Raw genomic sequence first — 26,993 nt, 5'->3', positions numbered from 1 at the left:
TATATTTTGTTTTGTCTGTATGTATGTATATCTGTCTTTATCATTAACATGTATGTATGTGGCGTGTACTGTATTCTGCATTCAAAGGCAGTTTCTCTTTGGAGCTCATTGACATGGAATTAAAAATAGAATTTGGTATATTTTTAAATGAACTCTCAGTTGGAAAATGTGTCCTTAATAAATGCTTTCGCAGCACAATGAGATATAACCGTGAGACATTTTATTCAAACACACTAGGAAATGCAGTTGCTCCTATGCAGATGTTATTCTACAGAGATGGAATTGTAAACATATTTAATAGTAAAAACTTCAGGCCCACTTGGGAGATTTAGTTCATTTAAAGTTGAACTTATTCAAATGCTTCACTGAAGTAATTAGTTCATTATTGTCAGTAGTAACACATTGAGACATCTGGTTTTAAGTGGCCGAGTTGAAGTCTCTGCTGTCTGAACATACAAAGAACACAACGCATATATATATATATATATATATATATATATATATATATATATATATATATATATATATATATATAGATAGATCGGGGTATATAGTTACCTTAAGCAACTTCTGGCAAGATGACACATGCTAACGCACCGAACCCACCAAAAAAGCATCCGCACCCGCGCTTTAATGCGTGCGCAGCTTTATGCGTGACTGTTCTCGCCAAACCTGGCCACAAAGGGACGTCTGGTCATTCTATATACAATGTATTTCTATGAGAACGTGCCTGGACCACAAGCTGTTTTTTTCCCCGCCCAGAGCGCTTTGACAAGCTTTTTTCCCCGCCCAGAGCAGAGCGTCCTTGCGCTGCCAGTGAGAACGGCTGCATTTATTAACATGAAGCGGAAGTAAAGCAGCGTCCGTGTACTTATGCTTGCGCGCCTGGTGGGTTTCGTGCTTAACACAGGAGGCTAGACTCAGGATTTCAGGTGAGTAAACAGACAGAGCACTAGAAAGTGTTGGCACACTATGACAAACGACCATGGACAATCACCTGTTGCAACAGCGAAGTGTCACATTTTTGGACACACTTCCCGGCTCAAAGCCCAATGTCCCAAGCCCCAGACCCAAGCTCACAACACATCGCGCGGTGACGTGTTGTGAGCTTGCAGATCTGCTATTTTCAGTGCGCGACACCGGCACACGACTAAGTATAAATCACCCTGTATCTTCCTCCTCTTCCTCATCGCGTTCTTCATCTCGCTCTCCATCCTCACACAGGCTGGCCTCCTCGACGGAGGTCTCCAGGTTAGGGTTGTAGCTTGTCACAGTCCGCACCTCACTGTACTCATAGATGGTGGGAAGGCTGCTACGCAAGCCAAAGCGACGGCGCAAGGCTACCAGCAACGGCTGGGGTACAGTGAAGATGTCGACATTGTTGCCCAGGTCCACCCAGGCTAGGCTCGGAAACTTCCTGTGATCCTTCACCATCTCGGTCAGGTCCTTCAGGATGGCCACTGTCAGACGGTTCCCATTCACTGCTAATCTTGTCAGCTTGGGCAGACAGCTGAGGATCGGCAGCAACAGGCGTAGGCCCTCGTCCTGCAGCTCGGTGAAGCTCAAGTCCACGGCAGACACTGCATCGCTGCCGCCCTGGATGTAGTACACCACATGGTGGAGGTCTCGGCCGCACAGGGGTATGCCTGATAGGTTGACCACATCACTGGCCAGCTTTTTCTTCAGAGTGGATTTTAGGCTGTTGGGGAGACCAGACAGAAAGACAGATAGATGAATGGATGTTTTCACCTTCTCTGAAGAACAACATAGCTATTGTAGTCAATGAATAAATAAAATAAAATAAAGGCTGGCCTAAGTGTATTGGTAGTTAGCTTTCCACCTGACCTAATGATGTGGCTGTGTTTATTGATCTATTGATCCTATAAAGACGGACTATTGATGTTACTCAGTGTCACCCCACCATACACAGAAATGCGATTGATAAAAAAAATTACACAAAATGTAGTACAGTCTACCGGTCAGTGGTAGAATATACACAGCGTAACAGTCACAAACCTACAGTATTTTGCATCTAAATGTGTACTGGTCTCATTCTCTGAAGCACCAAATTCTGTATCTTAGGCCAAATTTCAGCATGGCCACATGGACTTCATGTGGACAGCCTGTGACATCTGTCATCTCTATGACGTCAGTTATTTATGACATATATATGACGGATGATTCCATATTTGGGTTAAATTGACTAACATTATGAAATTCTAAAACATAATGTACAAACAGCGATTTGCAAGATTAGCTCTGGACAAACAGACAGACAGAGACAGACAGACAGACAGACAGACAGACAGACAGACAGACAGACAGAGACAGACAGACAGACAGACAGACAGACAGACAGACAGACAGACAGACAGACAGACAGACAGACAGACAGACAGACAGACAGACAGACAGACAGACAGACTTATAGACGGATAGCGTCATGCAGAGCAGGAAAATGTTAAAGCAAAGCACTTCAAAATAATAATAATAATAAACTTTATTTGTATAGCGCTTTTTAAAGGTAGGGTAAGTGATTTGCGATGGTTAAAATAATTGTTAAATAGCTCTATATTCTGATAGTACTCATTGCTATAGAGTGTTTGTTCAGTATTAGGAGTCTCCTTGTCTCTCCACCTATTTATTAAACAGAAAATGCATTTTCGTTTCAGTTTCAGTTTCATTTCCAATTTTATCCAACCAGGACAGAGAACTCAATCAGGATACAGATTAAACAAGTGAAATTGGAAGTGATGACACTAAGGCTTAGTGTCATCACTTCCAATTTCACTTGTTTAATCTGTATCCTAAATTAAGCTTTAAAATGGGTACTTTCTCCTGATTGGCTGAGATTTTGACACCTACCGAAAAATGTATTTTCTGTTTATTAAAGAGCTGGAGACTCAGGGAGACATCTGTTACTGAAAAAACACTCTATAGCAATGATTACTATCAGAATATAGTATTTTAACCTTTTAACAAAAAACTTTTTGTTTTAACCAAAAAATATCACTTACCCTACCTTTAAGAACAGAGTCACAAAGTTATTGAGACTACGCACAAGCAAATGTGGATGGACAGTGCTTCTCGTTGCGATGAGTCATTAGATCCCTCAGTGCATTTGACACCATACAATAACAGAACTGAGCCATCTAAAGTCAACCTCTATTTCTGCAAGAGTTTGATTAAATATACATTTTGGCAAACCAATCATAATGAAGTGGACAGGTGGAGACCATTGTTCGAAAACCTTTAACTATTTGTTTGTTTACCGACTTTGCTTAAGCCTAACTTATCCTTCCGTTATACTGGTGTTGCACACTGAAATTGGCCGATCTACAAGTTCACAACGTGTCACGATGCGCCATGTTGTGAGCTTGCAGATCTGCTTGTAGTTCATGTTTGTAGATCTCAGTTGTACAACGGTGCATACATTAAGCATAAGTCACAATCTTTTTTGCCTGATGTCCCTCAGCCAGCCTCCTCAGAAATATAAATGGTTAGTCTCTCTGTGTTTCACCCCCCCCCCTCTTTCTCTCTCTCTCCCCCTTTCTCTTCTAGTCTGTGTGGGAGCCTCATAAATCGGCAGGCTCATGGTCTTCACATCTGTCACCCTCTATGCTCTGAAGCATCCAGGAAAAGACCTGCAGCTAACTGGAGCAGAGATTTGCGAGGTTATTGATTCCTTGAGTAGGCTATAATTCAGCTGTGTACCTCCTTTAGAGCCTCATACTTCTCCACATGTCTCTTTCTTGGTCTCTTTTCCCCCTCCATTATTACATTTCTCTCACACACTCTTTGCTCCTTTGCTTTGGATTTTTGATTTCCATTTGAAACCCACATCTTACCAATTTGCACAGTAAATTGGGATTGGGGCTATTTTTGATATTTGTAAACTTGGAAAATGTTTTGCCATTTCACCTTTTTTTCCTATTTGAATATAACTAAAACCTTTAATATATATATATTTTAAAGATCCCCCCCCCCCTTTTTTTCCTCTCCTTTCCAATTTCCCCACCTTGAAAACCAGTGGTGTGGGGAAGGGTCTATACTGCTATACTGTAATGAGACCTCGATCCATACTCACTGCCTGCCAGTTTGGTTGGTGGACCAAATACCGCCCACGGGTCTCTAATCTGGGCACGGACCCAGGGGCAGAGCTACAGTAGCTGTTCTAATGTCACACTGAATGCTACAGTCCATTACCATCAAATAATAACAACATAAACAAGAAAACATCCTGGCTCCCTTCTGGTATGCCTGCCATGCTCGTAAGGCAGTGGTGCAAATCGTCTTGGCCCACTCTGACACAAAAGACTTTGAAAGGATTCCATATTCTGCTGCCTTAATCGTTGCAGAGCCTTCCTGTATCAAACGGCGCTGAAAAGCAAGCAACTGAGGTAAATCCCTCTATTGGCTTTACCAGGAGCAATTATACAACAACGGTGGTGGAAGCGGTACACAGATTTAAGTAAAAGTAGCAATACCACGATTGAAATATACTCTGTTACAAAAAAACGTCACTCTGTTAAGTAAAAGGCCTGTATTCAAAATTTGACTTGAATAAATAATTGATGGCAATACAAAGGTATTGCCATCAAAATATTATTTAAGTACCAAAGTAAAAGTATGTCAAACCTTTTCGGAAATAGCCAATCAACAAGCTCACAACCACGATGCGACGCATTGTAGATCTGCTATTTTTTGAATAGCCAAGATATAAAATACGGCTTAAGTAGTTAATGTATGTTTTGAATTAATAATCTAAATCTGCAAAGTAACTAGTAAGTAAAGCGGTCAAAGAATTGTAGTGGAGTAAAAAGTAAAATATTTGCATCTGAGATGTGGAGTAGAAATTTTTAAATACTCAAGTAAAGTAAAAGTAACTCAAAATGTTACTTAACTCTTTCACTGCCAAGAGTATTTTCATAAAGTACTCCCCCAGTGCCAGCAATCTTCGTTTTTTTTTGTTGTTGCTATTTTGTAATTTAATTTTCAAATAGCTTGTCTTCTGCAATTTTAAACACCTACGACAGTTCTACCAGTAGAGAGCAGCAAATCGACACATTGATTACCTCGCTGACTCGCTCGCCCCCTCCCAAACAGGCCTACGTCACATCCGGTCAAAAAACAGATGTGACGTTTTCGACAATCTGTGATCGGGGTAAAATACGATGTGATACACGACTACGATGACTGATCGTCACCCAGACCAAAGAGAACAGAAGTGGACCTCTCCGTTCGTTTTTTATACCGTGTGAAAAACCGTGACTTTCCCTATACTGGCTAAAAATGACCGCGGGAGAAAAATGAGAACCGGAAACGGAATCTGCGTCATGAAACCGGAACCCAATGAGTCTGAAGGAGTCAGGAAGCGAAAGTGATCATGAAAAATAAACAGAATAGCGCGACCACAGTCAAAAGTAAAAACTCGGGATTTCTCGTGCTGGCAGGGAGGGTACTCGGGAAAAACTCGGGATATCTCGGGGCGTGGCACTGAGAGAGTTAACACATTGAATGCCAAAAACGGTCCGGACCGTTTTTGAGGGTCCAAACGAGAAGTGCCGAAAACGGTCCGGACCGTTTTTGACCCAATTCTTGTTTACATGCACTTCCGCGTCGGGGCTTCTGCAGCACGAAACGTATAACGCAAGTGGATGGAAGAAATGCAGGCACTCAACGTATAATATTTTAATAAACCTCTGGCACCCAATGTGTTAAGTACAGAAAATGTAAATAGTTATTTTCCACCATTGCAACTGAGGTAAATCCATCTATTGACTACGACAGTAATGCAATGGTGCAGGAACCTAATGAGGACTGACTCCCCTGTGTCAAACTGCTGGACCTGTTAATGTGGGGTTAGCATGGGCTGTCTAATTGCTTTTCATACCCTGCCTTTCCTAGGGGAAGTTATTAACTGTTACATATTGAATGATACCCTGGACTCTCACAGTTATAATATTGTCATGTAAATCCCAAAGGTATGAAATGAAATATTATTATTGGTGTGTGATGGTGAAATTCAATGTACTGTAATGCAAATGGACAAGGTTAAAAGTTTGCTAGTTGTGTAGAAAAAAAACGCCTGAGTGTGCCTAATAAAACACCACAGAGACAATTGTTGTTTTTCTGTTTTTGTGAAATACATGGAAGGAAAATGTGGTGCACGTTTAAATTGCGCTGATTTTATTTGATCTGGCTAATGAAGCTACAGCATGTGCCAACAGATATCTCTGCCAGAGCTTTACAAGGCTAGAGAACCTCAGTTGTTCAGTGTAAATTCACTGATGTCATCCTGACCACAAAAACGTCACTTCCAGGACGTCATCTAAACACATTTCTCATCACCCAAAATTGCTGTCCAAATGTCCATATGATGTCCCGGTGATGACGTCCTGTAAATGACGTAAAGATCATCCCCATATGGGCTGTGATCTGGCCTAGTCCTGAACGTCACCGGGGTGATGACCGGGCGTCATCATAACGTCATCATGACGTCATTGTGCTTGCTGGGATAGCATGGTTCTCAAACTTGTTGAGGACCCCCAAATTGATCTACAGGTATTTGGCCGCAGAACCCCATCTGAAAAGAGCTTTTGTCAGGACTCCCCAAACAAGATTTTGGGAAAATAGTACATCTACAAGCTCACAACGCGTCGTGGTGCGACCCGTTGTGAGCTTATAGATCGGCTATAATTCAAATAGCTGATTTTGATGTTATATTAACAAATTTGACCCCCTAGAACACCCACAAGGACCCCTGAGGGTCCCCAGACCCCACGTTGAGAGCCGCTGCCGTTTAGCCATCTCTCCAGTCTGCTCATCAATCTCCTCTCCAATACAGTCCAGCACCTTACCTCAGCACTCTGAGCTACAGTATAGGGCCTGGAAAAGTGATGAGATGGTAAGTGTTACATAGAGATTTTCTAAAACAGCATTTTATCTTCGCGGTGTGGCTCTGTAAGAGGCTAGCCGTCTATAAGAGGGGTCTGTGTGTGCGATTTTCACGGACAAAGTATGAAACAGGGTGTAAGTGGTTAATGTATGTTTTGTCATAATAATCAAAATCTCCAAAGTAACTAAAGTTGTCAAATAATTGTAGTAGAGTAGAAAGTGCAATATGTGGCTGTGAGATGTAGTGGAGTAAAAGTATATAGTATAGAAAAAAATGAAACCCTCAAGTAAAGTAAAAGTACCTCAAAATTGTACTTAAGTACAGTATTTGAGTAACTGTACTTTCGACCACTGCCCTTCAGGTTATTCTTTTCTAACGGGGGTGAAAGTGTTAAAGCAAATGGAAGAAGAAAGTTGTAATGTGTCCACCCACACAGAATACATGTTCCCCTTCATTTACCCTCATGAATCAGTAATACGCTGGAAAGCTGGAGGAGACACGGCAGTGTTAGCATGCATATTCTTTTTTTATGTCCATTTATCATGGGCATTAACCACTTTCACTTTAACTTCCAAATCCTTTAAAAAAAATAGCCGATCTGGCTTGTAGATTCATTGGCTACTTTTGCGTGACAACAAAGTAGGGCATTCATTTACCAAAAAAAAAGAACATACAAAGTTAAAATATGGAGAAGGAGGTTTCTGCCTGACAGCAACAATATTATTTCTGGTTGAGGACTTCACTCAAATGCTTCACTGAAGCGTCCTGTTACTAAATGGGGCCTGTTAGATTGTCCACCCATCTTCCATCATTATACAGCAGCATATTGCGCCTAAGGTTGGCAGTTTGAAAGCTCACAATGTAACTCTGAATGTGGAATAGGGATAAGTGTACTTTTCTGCAGTGATCAACTCAGTAGCCATCTGTAAAGGACCGTGGGTTACACCAGGCAGCTGTGCGACTGTAAAAATGTGAGTGTGTTTATGTGTGTGTTTTTAATGAACGCAATATATTTATGGGGTGCAGCAGTTAATCGAACTAACCAATTTATATTGAAAAAATATAATAATACAATGAGCTTGTAGATCGGCTATTTTCACATGACACCGTTGTATAACAAAGTATAATGTAGGGCTTAAGTGGTTAAGTGTGTCTGTGGGTTTTATAAATATTTCAGAAATGCCTAAATAATAACTATATTGGATCCATTGGAACACAGGTTAAAAAACTGCTTTGGACATACAAATGTTCTGCCTGACAGTGACGATATGCTATATGTAAAGTCTCTCGGCTGGGTGGACAGGCCTTGGTAATACAAATTCAAATTTTCTCCAGCTGACTACACTAACAGCCGAGCATGCATTGACTGATTTCAGTTGAATGAAATAAAGGCACTTGAGAAGCTTTGGATGTGGGGGTCATTCCTCAGACCCAGGGGATTGGTCAGATCAATGTCTGCTTCATCAACGCTTTGGTCTTCACTTGTTTGTTTGTTTATTCATTGTATTGATCTGAGCTGTTCTGCCTCCAGGCATCTATGCATACTAGGTAGACTAGTTTATCCTAGCAAAAGCCAATGTTGGACTACAGCACTAAATTATCTTTGAAGAGAAAGCATGTAAAACTATGTTAATTAATGTATTTTTTAATTATCTGTAAGCCCAGAATATGCCTATAGTAGACAACATTTTTGTAAGATTACAAAAGTCACTAAGGTACATTACTTGTTTAATACTCTCATCCTCACTCGGGTGGCGCTGTGGTAAAGTCCCTGCCTACCACCACGAAGGTTCGTTCGAACCCACCGTGGTGCATCCGACTTTGTCGGGTGTCTACACACAATTGGCCGGTGTTTGGGGGAGGGAAGCCGGGAAAGGAGGGTGATAATTGTCACTGCATGTAATCCTATGGGCTGGGGTGGCACCTGTCAGCAAGGAGTGTTGGGCGGGAATAGTAGAACGAAGGCTCTATAAGTCCTCCTGGTGGGGCCCCCTCACTGGCAGGTGAGTCAGCAACAGCAGTGGCAACACAGAAATGTGTGTTCGGAGGAATTAATTGGCATAACGACTAAATTGGGGAGAAAAAGGGGGCATAATCTCATCCTAGAAACAAGATATAGACTCACAGTAGCTCATTTAGCTGGATTTAAATGTTGAGACAATACATACAAAATTCCACTGGTTCAACCAAGTCCCTCAATTCTCTTTGAATGAAGACGCTCCAGGCTATACGACATATATTGTTACTGTATGACATAACAGATTAGATGGCACAACTAGAGAAAAGTGGTTAATGAATCCCAAAATCACCGTAACCAGACATACCATATAGGCTATGTATGGACCTTTTACTGTCAATAAACTATTTTCACAGCAGCCATATTGACTTAAATAGTTGTGTAATGCTATTTCTAGGTGTTATTTTCATTTCTTTATTTAACATTTATTTAACCAAGCAAGACAAATTAAGAACAGATTCTTATTTACGAACTAGTTCGTAAAGCCTGTCCGAACCGGACGTTCTTTCCGATGTCATATGGAGCATGTTTTGGGGATGATGTAAATGTATGTGTGGACATAGCCTAGGAACAGAGCCTAGTGTCATCAGTAACACCTGTATATGTCAATATGGCTGGCATCAAAAAGATCTAATCTTCAAAATTGGCCTGTTATTGTTGTTCAAAATTAAACATACTTGTTGATGCGTCAAGCGTCATTGCGTCAAAGCCTTACAAATGGGCCCGGAAAGCAATCACAAGAACATACAGACAGGGTCGAAAAAAGGCATTGAAACAATGTAAACAGACAAAATCCCCAAAGCCCTCCCACTCACTTGCACATTAGTGCTCATCAGTTCTTTCTACAGGTGTGTGGGGTGGTGCTTTAATTAGCACAGTGAAGGCCAGGAGGGACTCTGGGGGTGTGAGGAGTGCAGCAAGCTGAATTGCTGCCAACAACCTTACCCAGTTAGTAGCTACGCTACCCCATCATACCGTTCTCCTGGGCTCTCCTGACACCAGTGCACCGCAGGGTTCCCAAAACACAGGCAGGAGTGGCATTTTAGCTTGGTGCAGAACAACACCACATGCCAAAAAAAGAAGCACAATATGAAGGAACACACGATCACAAGAGCTATATGGAAAGAAGGGGGATAACAAGAACTTGTGTTAGAGCACTGCAGTGAACTGAGATATGGTGGTCATTAATTACGTTTTATACTTTGGCTATTCGAAAATAGCTGATCTACAACCTCATAAGACATGTGAGCTTGTAGGAGTGATGTTTTGGGGGAGAAAAAAGAAAGACAAATTTAAAAAGAAAAAGTGGAAAACATTGAACTTGTTAGTTATTTATTTAATTGTTTGTTTGTTTGTTTGTTTATTTATTTATGTATTTATTATTAATAAACTATAATGACATGTCCAAAACAGGGACACCAGCATTAAAGTGGTTAAAAAAAGAAAATTCTCTGTGTCTCAGCTTTTTTGTTCTTGTTCTCTCTTGCAGGCAGCACTCTAATATTCTCAGTGTAAACCAAAAATAACAAACTAATAAAATCTAATAAAACACGACTTACCAAAGGAAGAAACAAAGCATAATATTTGTGCCAGTGAATATGAAATGTCTTGATAGACTATGACTCAAAATGCCAGTGTGTGTATGCATCGATGTACTCTATGGCTGAGCTATATTTCAATGACCTGATTCGATGTGACAAACTGGATCCTTAGGAGAAAAGAATACTGCGACAGAATACACCGAAAACAGTTTGCGTTACATAACTGTGTAACATGGAGGAGTGCGTCGCTGTCTGCTATGCTATGTCAAGGCGCAGTTATGAAACCAACATTAAAATGCAGCTCCAAAAGGAGACACTGGTGAGTGATCCCTAGCTATGAAGAAGAGGGACACAGAAATCCCCCCCCCCACCCACAAAAAAAGGAATGTGTCTGTCCATGCAGTTCTCTTTCACAAATACACCCACATCAGCTCTCAAATCTAATCCTCTATGCCCTATATAAAAAAACAGCAACAATAAAAGCAAATGAGGACTCAATCACAAGTCTTCAAATGAGGACTCAATCACAAGTCTTCAAACGAGGACTCAAACCAATAACCTGTCTTTTAAACCACAATGGACTGAGTTTTTCCATTTATACAAAAAAAGAAAAGATTACTGAAACTCACATGTAATCAAAAAGAAGCAATAACATTTGTGAATGGTGTGATTACCACAGTATTTTGTTTGCCAACAAATGCAATTAGTCATGGTTCCGTGCCCTCAATTTCAGAGTGCTGGATGCTGAACACTAACCCCGCGCTGTGTACTCTAGGAAGGAAGTGTTTCATTAATTATGGATACGGATGGTTGTTGGCACCTTAAGTCTCTATTAAAGGTAGAGGTCAGACAGGAGGGAGATTGACTTTATTTACTGAAGTGCACAGGAAATAAATGAACTACTTGATCTACAGGTAGAGGTCAGACAGGAAGGAGATTGACTTTATTTACTGAAGTGCAAAGGAACTGCTTGATCTGTTGGTGGAGAAAGTGACAATTACCCGTGTCAGTCAGAAGACGGACGGACGAAAACAGACATTCTTTAACTGTTATCGTTACTGTCGGTCAGAAACTGTGTATCTCCATATTTCAACTATCCATGTTTTTTTGTAAATTATTGCCCTTCTTCGACACATGACGTGACACTTCGCAATGCGTTGTGAGGTTGTAGATCTACAAATTGGTCTGCCTTTTTTTTTTACTTTTAAAGTGAAAGTGAATGTGGTTCAGTCTGTGTGGGTTTTATACATATTTAACCTACGAAAAGCATTAGTAAGAGCTTGGTTTTCCACCCGACAGCGACGTTGCGAGCGTTGTTGTCTTTTGCCCTTGAAGGTTAGTCATGGGTCATGTGTGTTGAGTCAGAACGGCCTTCCCCAATAACTGTTACCATGCACACTTCAGGGCATAGCGTGGCTCCAGAACTAGGCCATATATGTCCAAATGGCAGATGACACATGGCACGGCAAAGCACGCAAATAGCAGATGTGTAAACATGCAGTAGCAAGAGGAATTAGCCAGTTTCCACAGAGCTAACAGTACAGTGTGCTAGAATACAGAACTGATCTCAGTAAAGGACCACTTCACTCATTTTCAACCTATCTTCATATAATTGGTCCTCACTAATGCTCATCATAAGATGGCACGATTTCTGTCTACTTGGAGGGCAGGAACCTGCCTTCCAGTGACATCATCGGTATAGGCAGGTTCGGTAATTATTTTGTGTGCGTGCGTGTGTTTGTGCATGGGTGTGTGTGTGTGTGTGTGTGTGTGTGTGTGTGTGTGTCTTTGTGTTTGGTATAACCCTTAGTTTCAACATGACCATACCATTTGGCCTGACAGTATCAATACCTACAGTGTGTAAGTTAATGGTCTGAGCTGGCAGCGTGAAGCCTGGGTCAAAGCCTATAGACCAGTGGATTTCACATCTACCACTAATAATGCCGGCTATTACAGTACACTCACTACACAGCAAAATCCTGTCTGGTCCAGACTACAAGCTTGTAAATTGGCTATTTTCACCAAAAATAATTAGGGGGCCAATTACAGACCCCTGGGGGACCCCAGGCAATGAAGTATATAGGGTTTAAGTGGTTAACTCTTTGAGTGTAATAGTGGTCCGTGCTCATTTAATTTTGAGTGTCAAAATGGACCCAAATGAACCCTTACACTCATTTTACTGTGTCCCCAGACAACTGAGCATGATAAAGCAGTCTGTCAGATCAAATAACAGCACGTATCTCCCCTTTATCTAAGGGGACGCACTCATTTCTGATAAACTCAGTAGTAGTCTAGTACAGCGTCTTCTCAACCTGTGGTCCCACTGGTGGGCCGTGAGGATATTGCAAGTGGGCCCCAAATAATTGGCAAAACCCTGAGGCTGATTCTACAAATGCCTTCTACAGTAAATCAGTAGTTCTCAAACTTTTTCGTGTCAAGGACCCCCAAATTGATATATGGCCGCGGACCCCCCCCCATCTGAAAGTGTTTTGTGCCAGGGACCCCCAGAAGAGAAGACTTGTGTTAAAAGGCTAGGAAGTATTAAGTTGTTTTTGAGCGGTGTAACCGCTCCTATAAGAGGGTTTAGGACCCATCCGTGGTGAAAGCTTTTCTTTCCGTCGTGAAAATTTGTCTTTTGCTGTGACGCCATGCTGTGGAAAACACGCCCATAGACTAAGCCTTGCAGGACGTGCTGTGATTGGCTAGCGAGACACATGATGAAATTAACTTCAAACTTCGCAGACGCGCTGTGATTGGCTAGCGAGACGGATGATGAAATTAATAATAATGTAAAAAATGTAAGCACGTCACTTCGCAGGAGTGCTGTGATTGGCTAGCGAGACGCATGATGAAATTAATAACTCATAAATAGCACCGCTTACTTCACACTGGGTGAAACGGTGAAACCGCCCCTATATGTGAGGTTTGGATATTTGCACACCGAATCCTGCGCTGTGATTGGCCACAAATGTACCCCCCTAACCCTGCACCGTGATTGGCCAATCACAGTCTATTCAGGACTGTGATTGGCTAGGGAAACATGACACATGTGCATAGCCCTATAAATAGGACCATAACTTAAAAAAAAACATAAATGTGTTTTTTTTAAGTTATGGTTTCTTCCATCACTTCTTCCATCACTTCTTCCATCACTGTGATGACCACTGTGACCACACCACCCACTTCACACTGGGTGTGATTTTTTATTTTCACATGCATTCCATAAATTACATAGGGCTAGACCACACATGACATCATCAACCTGCGTTGGGCATTGCCCCTATTGAGTGAAAGATGAACTATTTCTAAAATAAATAAAAAAGATTTAAGATATTTTTCAAAAATGTTCAGCAGATGTACAAGCTCGCAACGTGGCACGAAGTGACGTACTGTGAGCTTGTATATCTGCTATTTTTGAGAACCACTGTTCTAAACCAATGTTCTAAATCCTACGGGTTTTCTGAAAAATGTATTGATCGGTTCATTATAAAAAATAACATGCTCTGGAAATGCACGCGGTCCATCTGACTACTTAACAAGACCAATTTTGAGATTTTCAATCGGGCCCTAATCCATGAAAGGTTGAAACCCACTGGTCTTAGTACATTCTACAAAGACTCAAACAAAGCAACAAAAGCGATGTTTGAAAATTCCCTTTAAATACAATGAGTGTGTTTACATTCCTTGAAGTTTAATGTAGAAAACTGGAGCTGATAGAGTAGTAGCTGCAGAGTAATGTCCAGTCACTTCCAAAACTTTCATGTGTATAGTCGTTCCTGTACTGTGGCTTAATGTATAACTTAAAATGCTTTAAAATCCTAGGTCTGAACACCATACACCATAAATGACTGACAATGGTAAACCCCCGCACCAAACCCAGGGTTCTCACAGACATTCCTCATTTACCCTCAGAAAATTAAAATTTAATTATAAATGCCAAAAAAAAAGGGGGGAAAAAGAAATCATGTATAAATGTATACCAAAACATGTGATGTTGTAAGTCTGGCAATAACGACTAGCTTTAAGGGTAAGTAAGGGCAAGTAAAGGAATGCTGCTATATGAATCCAATATTTTCAAAATGTGGTTTTTGAGAAATAAACCTCCTTGACTATTCACTGCTCGGCCTCTATCTGTCATTCTGCACCTGAGTCCTACACCTCCAGAACCACACCGTGACAGTAATGAAGGCTCAGTAATGGTTTATGCATGTAACAGTGTGAACCATTTGCAATGAATCATATATAATTGGTGAAAAGTATTTATAACAAGCTACTGCTGGAGAACTATCAGTTTTCATGAGATCATGAGAATTTAATATATCTCATAATAGGATCACTTATGGCTTTCATTTTTAAATATTGAGCGGCCACATATACAATTCCGATACATTTTAGCCAATTAAGACCGGGAAAGCCTATACGTTGTTATACCTTTAAAACCGGGAAAGCATCTCAACATGATTTAGTTTTTAGTTTAAAAAAAAAAATGGAGATTTTCTGAAAACTTAGGTTAGGCCTCAGGTCTAAATGGGTTAAGCGAGGGAACAAGAATGAGGAGAATACTGTACATGAGCACTAATGAGCAGCCTTGCAGTGGACCCCCCCCTGTTTGTCTGTCTGTCTATCTGCTGTCTGTCTGTCTGCCCCCCCCCCGCCCTCTCTCTCTTTGACAGTGTTTCCCCAGAGCCTGAGCTCAAACCGCAGAACAACTCGGTACTGACTGTGTCTATGAGGCAACTGTTGAACAAAATGGACTCTTAGAAAAAGGGGAAAATAATCCCTTGGGAGAACAAGTGGAAGAAATCAATGCGAGAAAGGAGATGTTAAAATAGGAGAAATCTAGGATAGTCAAAAAGAGCTAGCTAGATAGAGAAGGAGAGAGAGAGAGAGAGAGAGGGGGGGAGAGGAGGGAGAGAGAAGAGAGAATGAGAGAGAGAGAGAGAGAGAGAGAGAGAGAGAGAGAGAGAGAGAGAGAGAGAGAGAGAGAAGGATCTAATCTGAAAGGAACAATGAGATACAATTCTCTGCATTTCCTTTCATGTACAGCACCCAAGATTCTGCCACGCACAGAGATAACCAAGCTTAAAGGAAACACTGTTAATTGTGCCCCAATACAAAACTTGATCCATGGACATGGATTCCTTCACATTTTTCAGTAAGCCTTCCATTCTATTTATGGCTCCAGCGCGGTGTGCCATCGCCTAGCTGCCTGTGTAGTTTGGTGGAAGCTGTGTGAGAGACGCTTAGCGCTGAGCAGACTGCCTCGACTGAGCTTGCTAATGAACAGGAAGGGAAGGTCTGCCTTGTTATCGTTGAGTCTTATTTTGAGCCGTTGCAACGACGACTGTGGCGGAAAAAGTTAAACAGTCTGAAAATCGTATAAACTAGGTTAATTGCGCTGGGAAAGGAAACTGAATTACTAGTGGGATTGTTTTTTGTTTATTTGTTTGTTAGTTGTTGTTTTTTTTGTTCATTCCAACTTCTGTATGAATTCAAGTGTTTAGTAATTAGTGTTAGAATGCGTTTCTCTGTGTCTCTTGTTCAGAGAGAATTTCCTGTTATTAATTGCCACCCAGCGTCTTCATGATGTTTAAAAAAATATATATTATGACAAGATGAGGAACCAATTAACGGTATAACAAACAGGATTTGTCAGCTGCGGTTTGTACAAATGTTAAAGTTGGCCACTCCTCCTCAGCTCAACAACACCAATAGCCCGCACCTACTGCCCAAAGGTTAACGCACATAAATGTCCCAAACAAAGTAAAGTAAAATAAGAAAATGCAGGCAATTCTAGCCGGTCATAAGTGATGATTGAGAAGGATTATCACTTTTTTATTTTATTACATTTTTTATCCTACTCATACCTTTTAAAGAGAGGGAGTCCATTTTACTCACCAGTGCAAGCTATTTAGGAACTAACACCACATGGGCTAAATGTTGGTGGCTAGTGATAATTAGCTGAGTGACTCAAAAGCTTGTGTGCGTTGTATAGTACAGTACACTGGTTCCCAATGTGGGAATCCTTAAGGGCCTGTAACTCAGAGAGTGGACAAATGGAACCCCATTTGTACACTCTCAGAGTTAAATTAACAGGATTTTACAGTGCAGAATGGAGTACCAGAGATAAAATTGTATCAAATGGGAGTCCGTAGCCTAATGCATATCAAACTGGGGGTCCTTGAAATTAAAAAGATTGGGAATCACTGGTCCAATAGAGCACCTTGGAGAGACTAATGCTTAATTTATGCTCCGTCGTATGACAGTGTTGTGCCCCGAATATAGCAGATGTATGTACAACCTCACAAAATGTTTACAAACACACTCATGAAGCACATCCATATTTTGTCCAAATGAGGGCTAATGCCGGGCAACAACAGAGGGCAGACAGACAGACTCACCAGGCCTGTGCTTTCCTCCTGGGCACGTTCTGTCTAGTCCACTTGGAGTGAGGGGTCAGGTGGTAAATCAGCTGTTTGCAGATCTTGTTGGCTGACTTCAGGGAGTCTGTCTCCTACAACACACACACACAAACACATATTACTAAAGGTGTAATCTTCACCCCAACTCATACGCCTACATGACGTCGCTGTCAGGCGGAAACCTTGTATTTCCAAAACCATTACTTTTCAGGAAATGGAAAAAAAAGAACCTGTAATCCAATGAATCCATAATAGTTATTATTTAGTCACAAGCTCTTTTTATTTCATTGGTTAAATATGTATAAACCCCACAGATAGACTTAACTACTTTCACTTCTTTTCTTTCTAAGTTCTTAAACAATAGCAAAAATCTACATCTAATTTTTGTAGATTACGGATCTACATTTAAAGCAGGCAGTGAACTGGATCCTAACAACTACAGACCAATTGCAATCATTTGTTCTATAGCTAAAATCTTTGAAAAATTAATTTATAAACAATTGTCGAATTATCTCTGCAAACACAATATTCTATCACCTTTAACACAATATTCTATCACCTTCTAGCAAACTAGAAGGTGCTTTTTACTAACTTTTACTAACACTAACTTTACAAAGATGTACAGAAAATCGGGATGAACCACCTACGTCAGGTGCCAGTAGGCTAGTTTATGGCTGCTCTGCTAACGTCAACAGACGGACAGAACCGCAGCAGCAGCTGACTGACACCGCAGCAATGGTGGCGCCAGCAACAGTGTAGCGTTCCGTGGATTCGTGTATTGAGAGAGAGACAGAGCTATGACACTCCCATTACTTCCATTGTAAACAAAGAATATTCATATACTGTTAAATATTCAAACATGTTGCCAAACCAACTTACAATTGATTTAGGATTTGTTTAGGTGTGCTCAGAGATAACTACAGTAACAAGAACTGCTACCAACATCTATGCGTTTTATCGTTCTCTCAGCATTGGATTGATGCCATCAAGATAATTTTGTTGTACACTTGTGTTCAATGACAAAATAAAATCATCTATCCATCCAAGAAGAATGTAGAAGTAACGCTTGCCGTTGGGGGACCGATATTTCCAAACACTACTGTATATTTCCAAACACTGAATCCAATCCTCATAATGGCTGTTGATGAAGCACGCGTGACACATGAACCATGTGATTGCATCACGGGGAAATTAACTCTCTCTTTCAGTGTGTCACAAACACAAATCCAATGTGTATTCATGTCTTTCTGTAACCTACAAGCTGTAATCCCTTAACTACTGTACCAGCTTTTGCAAACATCTTACGGCTACCAAATAAAAACTAGAACATCAATACCCAACCTGAAAGATTCCAGTCACGAGAAGTTAGTAGCAGCATATTTAGAAAGTCTTCTAATAGGCTATTAGAAGAACAAACTGGTTTCTCTGGTTTCCATTTACAACAGCTACTACAATTGGACTGCAGTAGGTGCCTGATGGTTGCTATTCCCGGACACTTTGAACATATTAGGCTTGACAGACAACATTTTCTCACAAGAGTGTACATGATTCGATTATGTCCTTTGCTACTGTGACAGCTCAACAATTCTGTCACGGCACGTTATGTGCAATCATGGGTCCTGTGCAGGAGCAGGGAGTCTAGAGCTAGCTATCGGACAGGATTTTGTTTATTAAAAGGATCCCCATTAGCTGCTACCTGAACGGATGCTATAATCTTCCTGGGGTCCTAAGACAATGATATTCATTAACAATAAGAATCATCATTCATTACGCACATATTCATGAAATGACAAATCCTCATGCTGTAGTAGACCTACTCCACACTCTGCCTCAGAACACGGAGAGAAAAAAACCTGCCATGGCTCACTGGGGTGGATTTTTCAGTTAAAACCTTTTAATACACGTTTGAAGGACCATGATGAAGACTTTTAATGTCTTGTAAACCAGCATGTCATGAAACAAGTGGTTATACTTAAGTTTTGCCATGGGCTCTATTCTAGGCCCCTCCTGTTTTCACTCTACACTAAATACCTTCGCCAAAAATAGCCGCTGCGACGCATTGCTTGTGAGCTTGCAGATCTGCTATTTTTGTCAGATGTTATAATAGGCATGCTAGGTTAACCACTGTATAATGGAACACATAGGATGTCTTGGATAAAGGAGCCTCTGTACAGTATATAGTATATTAACAATGCATTCATAGCTCGCCTACAAACCACTTAAGTCCCTATTTTATACTTTCAAAATGTTTTTGAAATATGTCGCCGATAATGACATGACCAAAATGGGGACACAAGGTTAAACGTGGTTATAATTGTCTGCTTGGTTGGACAAGATGTCAGCAGCTGTTAGCCATGGAAGAAGTAGGACTCTGGCTTGTATGCATTGTATTAATACTTTCTAGATGGTAGCAAGCAGGGATATCATTTCTCCATGTTGAATGATCATTAGGTATATTCTGTATTTGGGTTTCAGAGCATACTACGTTCCTTTCCATAAATCTGGCACTCTTCTATGTTCAAGTTAGATCATTAGTTGTTAAAATATCGGATTACTCCACCCACTCCTCCTTCCTCACCAAATCACACAACCAAACCTACAGTATATGCCAGGCACCATGCACACACTATACACCAATTTACAAGATGCAACGACTCTATAAATAATCTTTCATTCGTCTAAAATGTGATCGCAAAGCTCCTTTTCTGACGATTGAATAGAGTTGCCTCCAGCATTTTCTGGATCAAAATATGCTTTAGCATCTTTGTCAGTTTCCCTCTCGCCTCCATCATCCCCTTTCTCCTTTCTCTTCTCCATCCTTTCCTCTGTCAGAGACTTTAAACGGATTGGGTTGAGCAGAGCAGAGTAAATCTAATTAATGGCACAACACAACAACAAGAAAGAGGCAATGCAGCGAAAGAGAAAAAAAGACAGGGGCAATTTGCCTTTGGGCGATTAACCATTCCCAGTCTCACTCCTACTCGTCTGCGACACAAAAACATGCCTCAGACTTCAAAACATTCAGCGTTCTCGTTTAAGCCAGTGGGATCACTATGAGCAAATCCTTTGCTGTGATTTGTTCTTGAGTAAAAGGAAAATGAAAGTATTCTCATGAAATGGACTTCTATGATTTGGGTAAAAAAAATTGTTTCTTGTTAAATGGGATTCTTCTCCTAAATGCTTCCATAAAGAAACTCAATCAAATCAAATAAGTAAATACAATTCTGAATAATCCGTTTTTTTGTGTCTGTACATCTGTCCATTCAAAAGTTGATAATCACTATGCATAATTATGACAGATCAGACAGAAGGACCACACCATCATTATTAGACTCTATGGACACTAACTTCCACCCAGCGTAAGACAGTGCTATGGGGAAGCGCAATTATCATTGCTATTTTCCAATCTACGCACTTTTTGAAAATGTACAATGTGCATTAAATTCACCAATTCACACACCGATGGCAGAGGCAACCATGCAAAGCACCAACATTAAGTATAGATCAAGGACACTTTGACATGCAGCCAGGAAGAGCCAAGAATCGAACCGGGAAGCTTCCTATCCCAAGATGGATGTTCGATCTCCTGAGCCACTGTTGCCCCCAGATGTTGTCCAAACAGCACAAGATGCTGTACTCTCATTTGCTCTCCAACATATAATCTGATAAGCTCTTGCATTGGGGTGACATTGATTTATATGAATAACTGAACAAAAAAGGGGAAAGTTCTCTCAATTGTAATAGATTCTGTGTCTGAACACTTCAATCTCTTCTTTCTAATCCTGAGGACAACTACACAAAACACCCATTAAATGGATAATGTACTGTAAACTGTAAACTGAATGAAATTGAGTTTCAAGTTACACACTTAGCCCAGAGCTAACAGATCCTTTAGCATAGAATATGTACGTGAATATTCAATCTAAACAAAGCTCAGTTTGATGCAGGGAAAACACTGTCTTGTCTTGTCTTGTCAATGTCTTGCTTGGGTCTATGGGACCTAAGAGCATTCCTTGTGCACACCAAATCTCTAAATCCCCCCCCCCCCCCCCCCCCCCAAGCAGCACTGCCAACTCCCCCCGCTCCCGGAACCCCCTCCCCCACTTTCAGTCTCAAAAAGACACCTGTGCCTTCCTCGCTGACTAGACCAGATTTAGCCAGATATGAATGAATCTCTCTGAGTTCACACTATAAAAAAGTGTTAATTTAACTGAAAGTGTAAAAATGACCTACAGTATAACAATTTTGATGTGCACTACAATGAAATATGCAATAGTTATACAGTTTATCAACAGTATATTAAATGAGTGAGTCTGTGGCTGAATGTGCTCCTCATCCCCACTATCTATATATATATCGAGGGGTTTACCAGCATAGTATAAAATATTTAATTGTATTCTACTAGAAGTTCGGGACGCTACGCGGCCCGAACGTCTAGCGTGACGCGTCGTCCACTTCGCATCGCAGATCCACCTTACAGCCACCTCACAGTGTGAGAGAGAGTATTGTGTGAAAGTAGGGCAAAGTCGCTTATGATTTTCAGACATGGCAACGCTGTGGTGAAAAGTAAGGCAAATGCGCGTATAATCAGAGGACATGGCAACGCTGAGTGTCATGTGCTCCCCTCTTTCCGCGGACCCCTTGGAGTCTTGGGACACCCGCGAAACATCGTGGAGCCCTTCCGACCCCCGCGAAACATAGCGGAGCCCTTGGGGGTCCCGCGGAGACCCTTGGGGGTCTCTGGAGACCTACAGACACGGCGAAGGGAAATGGAAAACTGTGAAGCCACAGCCACGCATGCAAGAGGTTGCACATGAACTCTTCAGCCGCACTGAGGCGCTCCAACACAAACACTATGACGCTCCCCTAAATCCACTCCAGGGTTTGAAAATACCCACTTCACAAAGGGGTGACGTGCATCACCGTTCCAATGACCAAAACTCCACTTCGGGATTTCGTAAAGACCCACAAAAGCGTCGTGGGATAAAAATATCCCAAAACAAAGTTTGAAAAAAAATGTTTTAAAATTATTATTTTTTTGAAAAAAAAAATACATGGGGGACCCCCTGGGGGTCCGCGGACCCCCTGGGAGTGTTGCGAAACATCGCGGACCCTTTTGGACCCCTGCGAAACATCACGGACCCTTTTGGACCCCCGCGAAACATCGCAGCCACGCATGCAAGAGGTTGCACATGAACTCTGCAGCCGCACTGAGGCACTCCAACACAAACACTCTGACGCTCCCCTAAATCCACTCCAGGGTTTGAAAATACCCACTTCCCAAATGGGTGACGTGCATCACCGTTCCAATGACCAAAACTCCACTTCGGGATTTCGCAAAGACCCACAAAAGCGTTCAGTAGTCCTGTGTGTGTGTGTGTGTGTGTGTGTGTGTGTGTGTGTGTGTGTGTGTGTGTGTGTGTGTGTGTGTGTGTGTGTGTGTGTGTGTGTGAGAATGGAGCACAGCGTTGGCTCGCTGTGTTTTGGTTTTGGTTTCGGTTTCGGTCGGCGGTGGTCGGTGCTGACGCTAGGCAACAACATGTTCGACCCGTAATGTTGTGAGTTTGTGCTGGCCGCAATGAATTATGCTCCGAGGAGGCAAATGTGTGGTGAGCAATGAAAAGTAGCCTACGCCACCCGTAAATGAATTGCGCGCGTTGTGGCTTGTGTTGTTAGTGACATGTGATATGTCGTTGTTGTGTTTAGTGCGAAACAATGAGATGGGAAAATGATGACGGGACTTCTCTCCAATGTAATATAGGATGTATACAATTATTAAATGTCCCTTTAAGTCATTTTTTTAATATTCAAGTTATTTACCATATCTGCCCTGTGCAATTTTAATTTAAAACATGAATGTAATTTTGATTTATATATTCCAAAGTTCATTCAATGCCAAAAACACAATTAAATTAAGCCCTAACCACCAGTCTTTCCCATGTTGAGCTGTAGGTGATTGTTTTCACATCACGCTGTGAGGCTCTCCTCCACGGCTCTGGGCTCCTCGTTGTCATCCGTGATGCTGCTGACAGTGGAGGAGTCATTGGAGAACTTCTGTAAGTAGCACACACTCGAGTTGTTGCGGAAGTTGGAGGTGTAACGGGTGAAAAGGAAATGTGACAGCACGGTTCCTTGGGGAACGCCGGTGTTGCTCATTAGCACATCTGACAAGCTTACAATACTGACTGATGATTCTGTGCTGTTCCCTTATGAACTACTTTACATGAGTGCAGTTCACCCCCTTCAAGCTGCGTTTGATATTCAGTACATATTCAGTCTTTCGGTCCTACATAAATGTATCTAATGCAGGACTCACCCAAACTGCACACACCCATGCAGTGATGAAAATACAATAATGCGATTGCGGGGAAAGCAATGTTCTGTCTTAATTAAACCGGGAAAGCATCTGTGTCATTTTAGATTTTTGCGTTGGCTATTCAACAATAGCATATATACAAGCTCACAGCGCGTCACTTAGTGTAGCGCTGTGAGCTTGTACTGCTATTTGTGATTTTGAAACTTGAAAGTGTGAGAACTACTGATTTAGAAGACATTTGTAGAATCGGCCTCAGGTCTTAATCGGTTAACAGCTCTTACGATGGCATTCTATATTCTATGGCATTATTGTGTCCTACTAACATGTCTTATGCTTTACTAGATTTTCTCGTACTACACCATTACATAATACTATAATAGTAGTAATAGCCTTAAATACGGCCCCCTCGCAGCATTCTGACTTGACTTTCGGACACAATAAGAACAGCTATATGTGTTCTAAGGAGAACCATTAAAATAAAGAATGTCCGAATTTGAACGTCTTAATCACTCTTTCGCTCTGTCCTCTGGCTCCCAGATGCTGCCATGCTGCAAAGCGTCGAAGCCTCTGACCCCAAGGTCACGAATCACGATTCTGCCAAACATCCCAGTATAAGTCCTGTCCACAGCCATTACTGAGGGCTAAATAGAAACCTGCTAGCTGTTGCTTGGCCCCATATCTCTTTTTTCTCGGCTCACATGACACTGTCGGACAATTTCTTGATACAGTCAGAATGGTTGAAGCACAAACTTATCACTGGCTCTTTGTCCTCTCGGCTCTCCTCCCAAATATGTTTTCATTCATTATGTAAACATACTAAGTATAATACTAAGTTATATTTTCCTGCACAACTTAAAGGGAGTGTAAGTGATATTTTCAGTGTTACATAGCTCTACAGTATATTCCGTAATCATTGCTATAGTGTTGTTCAGTAATAGGGGTCTGTCTTTCCAGCTCTTTATTTATGGGATACAAAAGTGCAATTGGAAGTTACTGCACCCCTAAGAGCAGACAAAATTGGAACTGGGATACTATAAAATTGAAGCTGATAAATGAGTTCTCTCTATTGGCTGGATGAAATTGGTGCCCCCCCTGAAAATGTACTCTTTGTTTACTAAAGAGCTGGAGAGATGGAAAGACCCCTGTTACTGAACAAACACTCTATCAGAATATAGAGTTTTGGATGAAACAAAAAACATTTTTGTTTCATCCAAACAAATATAACTTACAGTACAGCACCTTTAATGTACTGTATACATCAACAATAAAAGAATTACCCACCCACACACAGGCCAACCTGCACAGTACAGGGGAAACTTTATTGAAGAAGCAACGTTTCAGTCAGTGAAGACCTTCTTCAGGGCAGGCATCTGAGGTTGCCTGAGTTGTCTGAGGAAGGTTGTCACTGAGCGAAACGTTGCGTCTTCAATGAAGTTTCTCCTGTACTGTGCCGGTTGGGCAGTGTGCAGTAATTGTTTTATTTCTAGGTTTTTCTAACAGAGAATGCCGACTAAAACCATAAAAACTGAAATCCAGATGTGCTAATATAATACAATTTTAATATTTCACATTAATAATAACTGCCAGTAGCCACTCTGAGGGTAAAAATGTACCTATACTGGTCCATCTTTTCACTGTCAGTGCCTCGATTAGTCACCCCATGGAGACTTCATGGATATTTTTTTGTTTTTATCGCATTCCTAAGCCAATAATTTCATGACCATCGGACCGGTGAGCTGCGGTTCCGGTAGGAGACACAAAGGAGACTCTTTGTGTCTCCTATTGGAACCGCTGCCGGTCATCTAATTATTGTCTTAGGAATGCGACAAAAACAAATAAATATTCATGAATTCAAGTTTCCATGGAGTGACTAATTGATAGAAAAAAAGTCATTTTGGGGGTGAACTATCCCTTTAATTAACAGGTTTAACAGATTGTGCTGTGTGGGACACCGTTTTCTTTTTTAACCCATTAAGACCTGAGGCCGGTTCTACAAATGCCTTCTAAATCAGTAGTTCTCACAATTTCAAGATTTTTCAAAAATGATCAAAACTAGCAGATGTACAAGCTCGCAGCACGCTGTGAGCTTGTATATCTGCTATTTCTTTATCATTCTAAAATGACACAGATGCTTTCCCGGTTTTAATGGGTTAAGTTTTGTTTATGAAATAAACAAATATTGTATTTGCAAATCTTTTTCATACTTTCACCTCTGCTTAGTTTTAATTAAATGTTCAGAAAAGTGGAAAAAGTGGGCTACTGTATGACCTATAACCTTTCTGCTTCTATGATAACTCTGAAAGACAGGTGAAATCTAAGTCACCAAATTATTTTAAGACATATTTGAGACATAAGTGGAGGTCAGGTGTTCTATATGTTGAGAGTTAAATGGTTAAAATGTCATGCTCATACGTTTCCATACACTGATTTCTTGAAGACAAAGGAAGGCCTCAACAGGTAATGATTACAAAGTTCCTGACAGAACGGGATGAATCCAGTTATTTGTTATAACAAGTGACACAAGCACTTTCATTGGATTTGCAGAGATACTGACAACCTTGTGAGAGGAATAAAATACTTAACAACATTTACTGCAGTCATCGCACAACGACGAATAGCGAAAACAAATTATCTACAAGCTCATGACTTACAGTATCACAACGCAATGCGTTTTGAGCTTGTAGATCGGCTATTTTTGCTATTTTGAAAAGTTTTGAAAAAGTTTTGGGGGGAAAAAGAAAATAAAAGTTTTGAAAGTTTTGACATGCCCATAATAGGGACACCAGGTTGAAAGTGGTTAAGAAAAACATACTATATAATATTACCCAATAGCACATAATGTATGCTTACCTTTTTTGGACACTGAATGTCTTGGGCTAGGCTGAGTAGCAGCTCATGAGAGATTGGATCCACGAGGTTGAGAAAAGCTGGGTTCTTGTACAAGATGTCATTGAGAGATGTTCCCTGGAGTCCTAAGTCCTTTAAGAAAGAAAGGGTAATTAGGACTAGGATTACATATTTCATTTACTGAGTCAAAATATTCAATTCAGCCCAACAAAAACAAAAACATTCACACTCGATGCATAAATGCATACTCAAGTGACATTTCATGGATCATTTAATGGTAATACATTGTCAGTGTTTACATAATCCTTTCATCATTCCCTTTCATCATGCCTGCTTATCAAGTGTGCAGAGCAATACTCAGTGAGAAGATGAGGCGTTTATATTTCTCCACAGGGAAACAGATGGATAAAACTCATGTCTACGATTTAAAAATGGTTTGTTCATCACAGCTATTAAAATGATTACAAGTAGTGCAGTACCCGTCATCAGAGTATATGTACATATACAGTTCTGTTGTACATCTGTACTGTTAACAATTGTGTTAACTAGAAGCTCTACGCGGGGCCGAGCGTCTAGCGCCCGCGCCCACGTAGCGCCCGCGGCCACTTGGCAGCACAGATAAGTGGCGTAGCGTCATGAGGGCCAGTGGGGCCGTGGCTCGGTCAGTGAAGACCCTGTAGCGCGTCTGATATGTGGCATAGAGGGGCGGATTTTAAATCTCCAGAGGAAACATCCGTGGGCTACCATTGGTTCAGCGATGTGTGCGGTCACCCTGCGGCCCCTCCTCCTCCACCAATGTGCAGTATTGAGAGCCCTGACGTCACAACATTTGGAGCGATGGCCACTCAAGCCCCCAGAACCCAGTGGTTTCATTGAAGCCAAATGGACATGCTGGCCATTCATGGTACTGCAGCTTAAAGCGGCCTGGGGCTCCTACACGAACGAGCGAAAA

The 26,993-nt window shown here is 41.2% G+C and overlaps 1 protein-coding gene across 1 annotated transcript in view; it reads right to left on the bottom strand.

Moving 5' to 3' along the window:
• Window positions 1-943: 943 nt before the first annotated feature.
• Window positions 944-26,993, bottom strand: part of lrrc75bb (leucine rich repeat containing 75Bb) — a gene marked incomplete at its 5' end in the record, with an annotated part of 34,690 nt that continues 8,640 nt past the window's right edge. Inside the window, 3 exons of the mRNA XM_080419919.1 lie at window positions 944-1,699; window positions 16,858-16,970; window positions 26,045-26,173. Of these exons, the coding sequence (XP_080276045.1) occupies window positions 1,162-1,699; window positions 16,858-16,970; window positions 26,045-26,173 (780 nt within the window). The 3' untranslated portion in view covers window positions 944-1,161. The remainder of the gene's footprint in view (window positions 1,700-16,857; window positions 16,971-26,044; window positions 26,174-26,993) is intronic.

This window comes from Gymnoscopelus braueri, assembly GCF_963280865.1.
Source record: "Gymnoscopelus braueri genome assembly, chromosome: 22".
NCBI lineage: Eukaryota > Metazoa > Chordata > Actinopteri > Myctophiformes > Myctophidae > Gymnoscopelus > Gymnoscopelus braueri.
The sequence above is the reverse complement of the archived record's forward strand: the minus strand, read 5'-3'. Positions and strand labels throughout refer to the sequence as shown.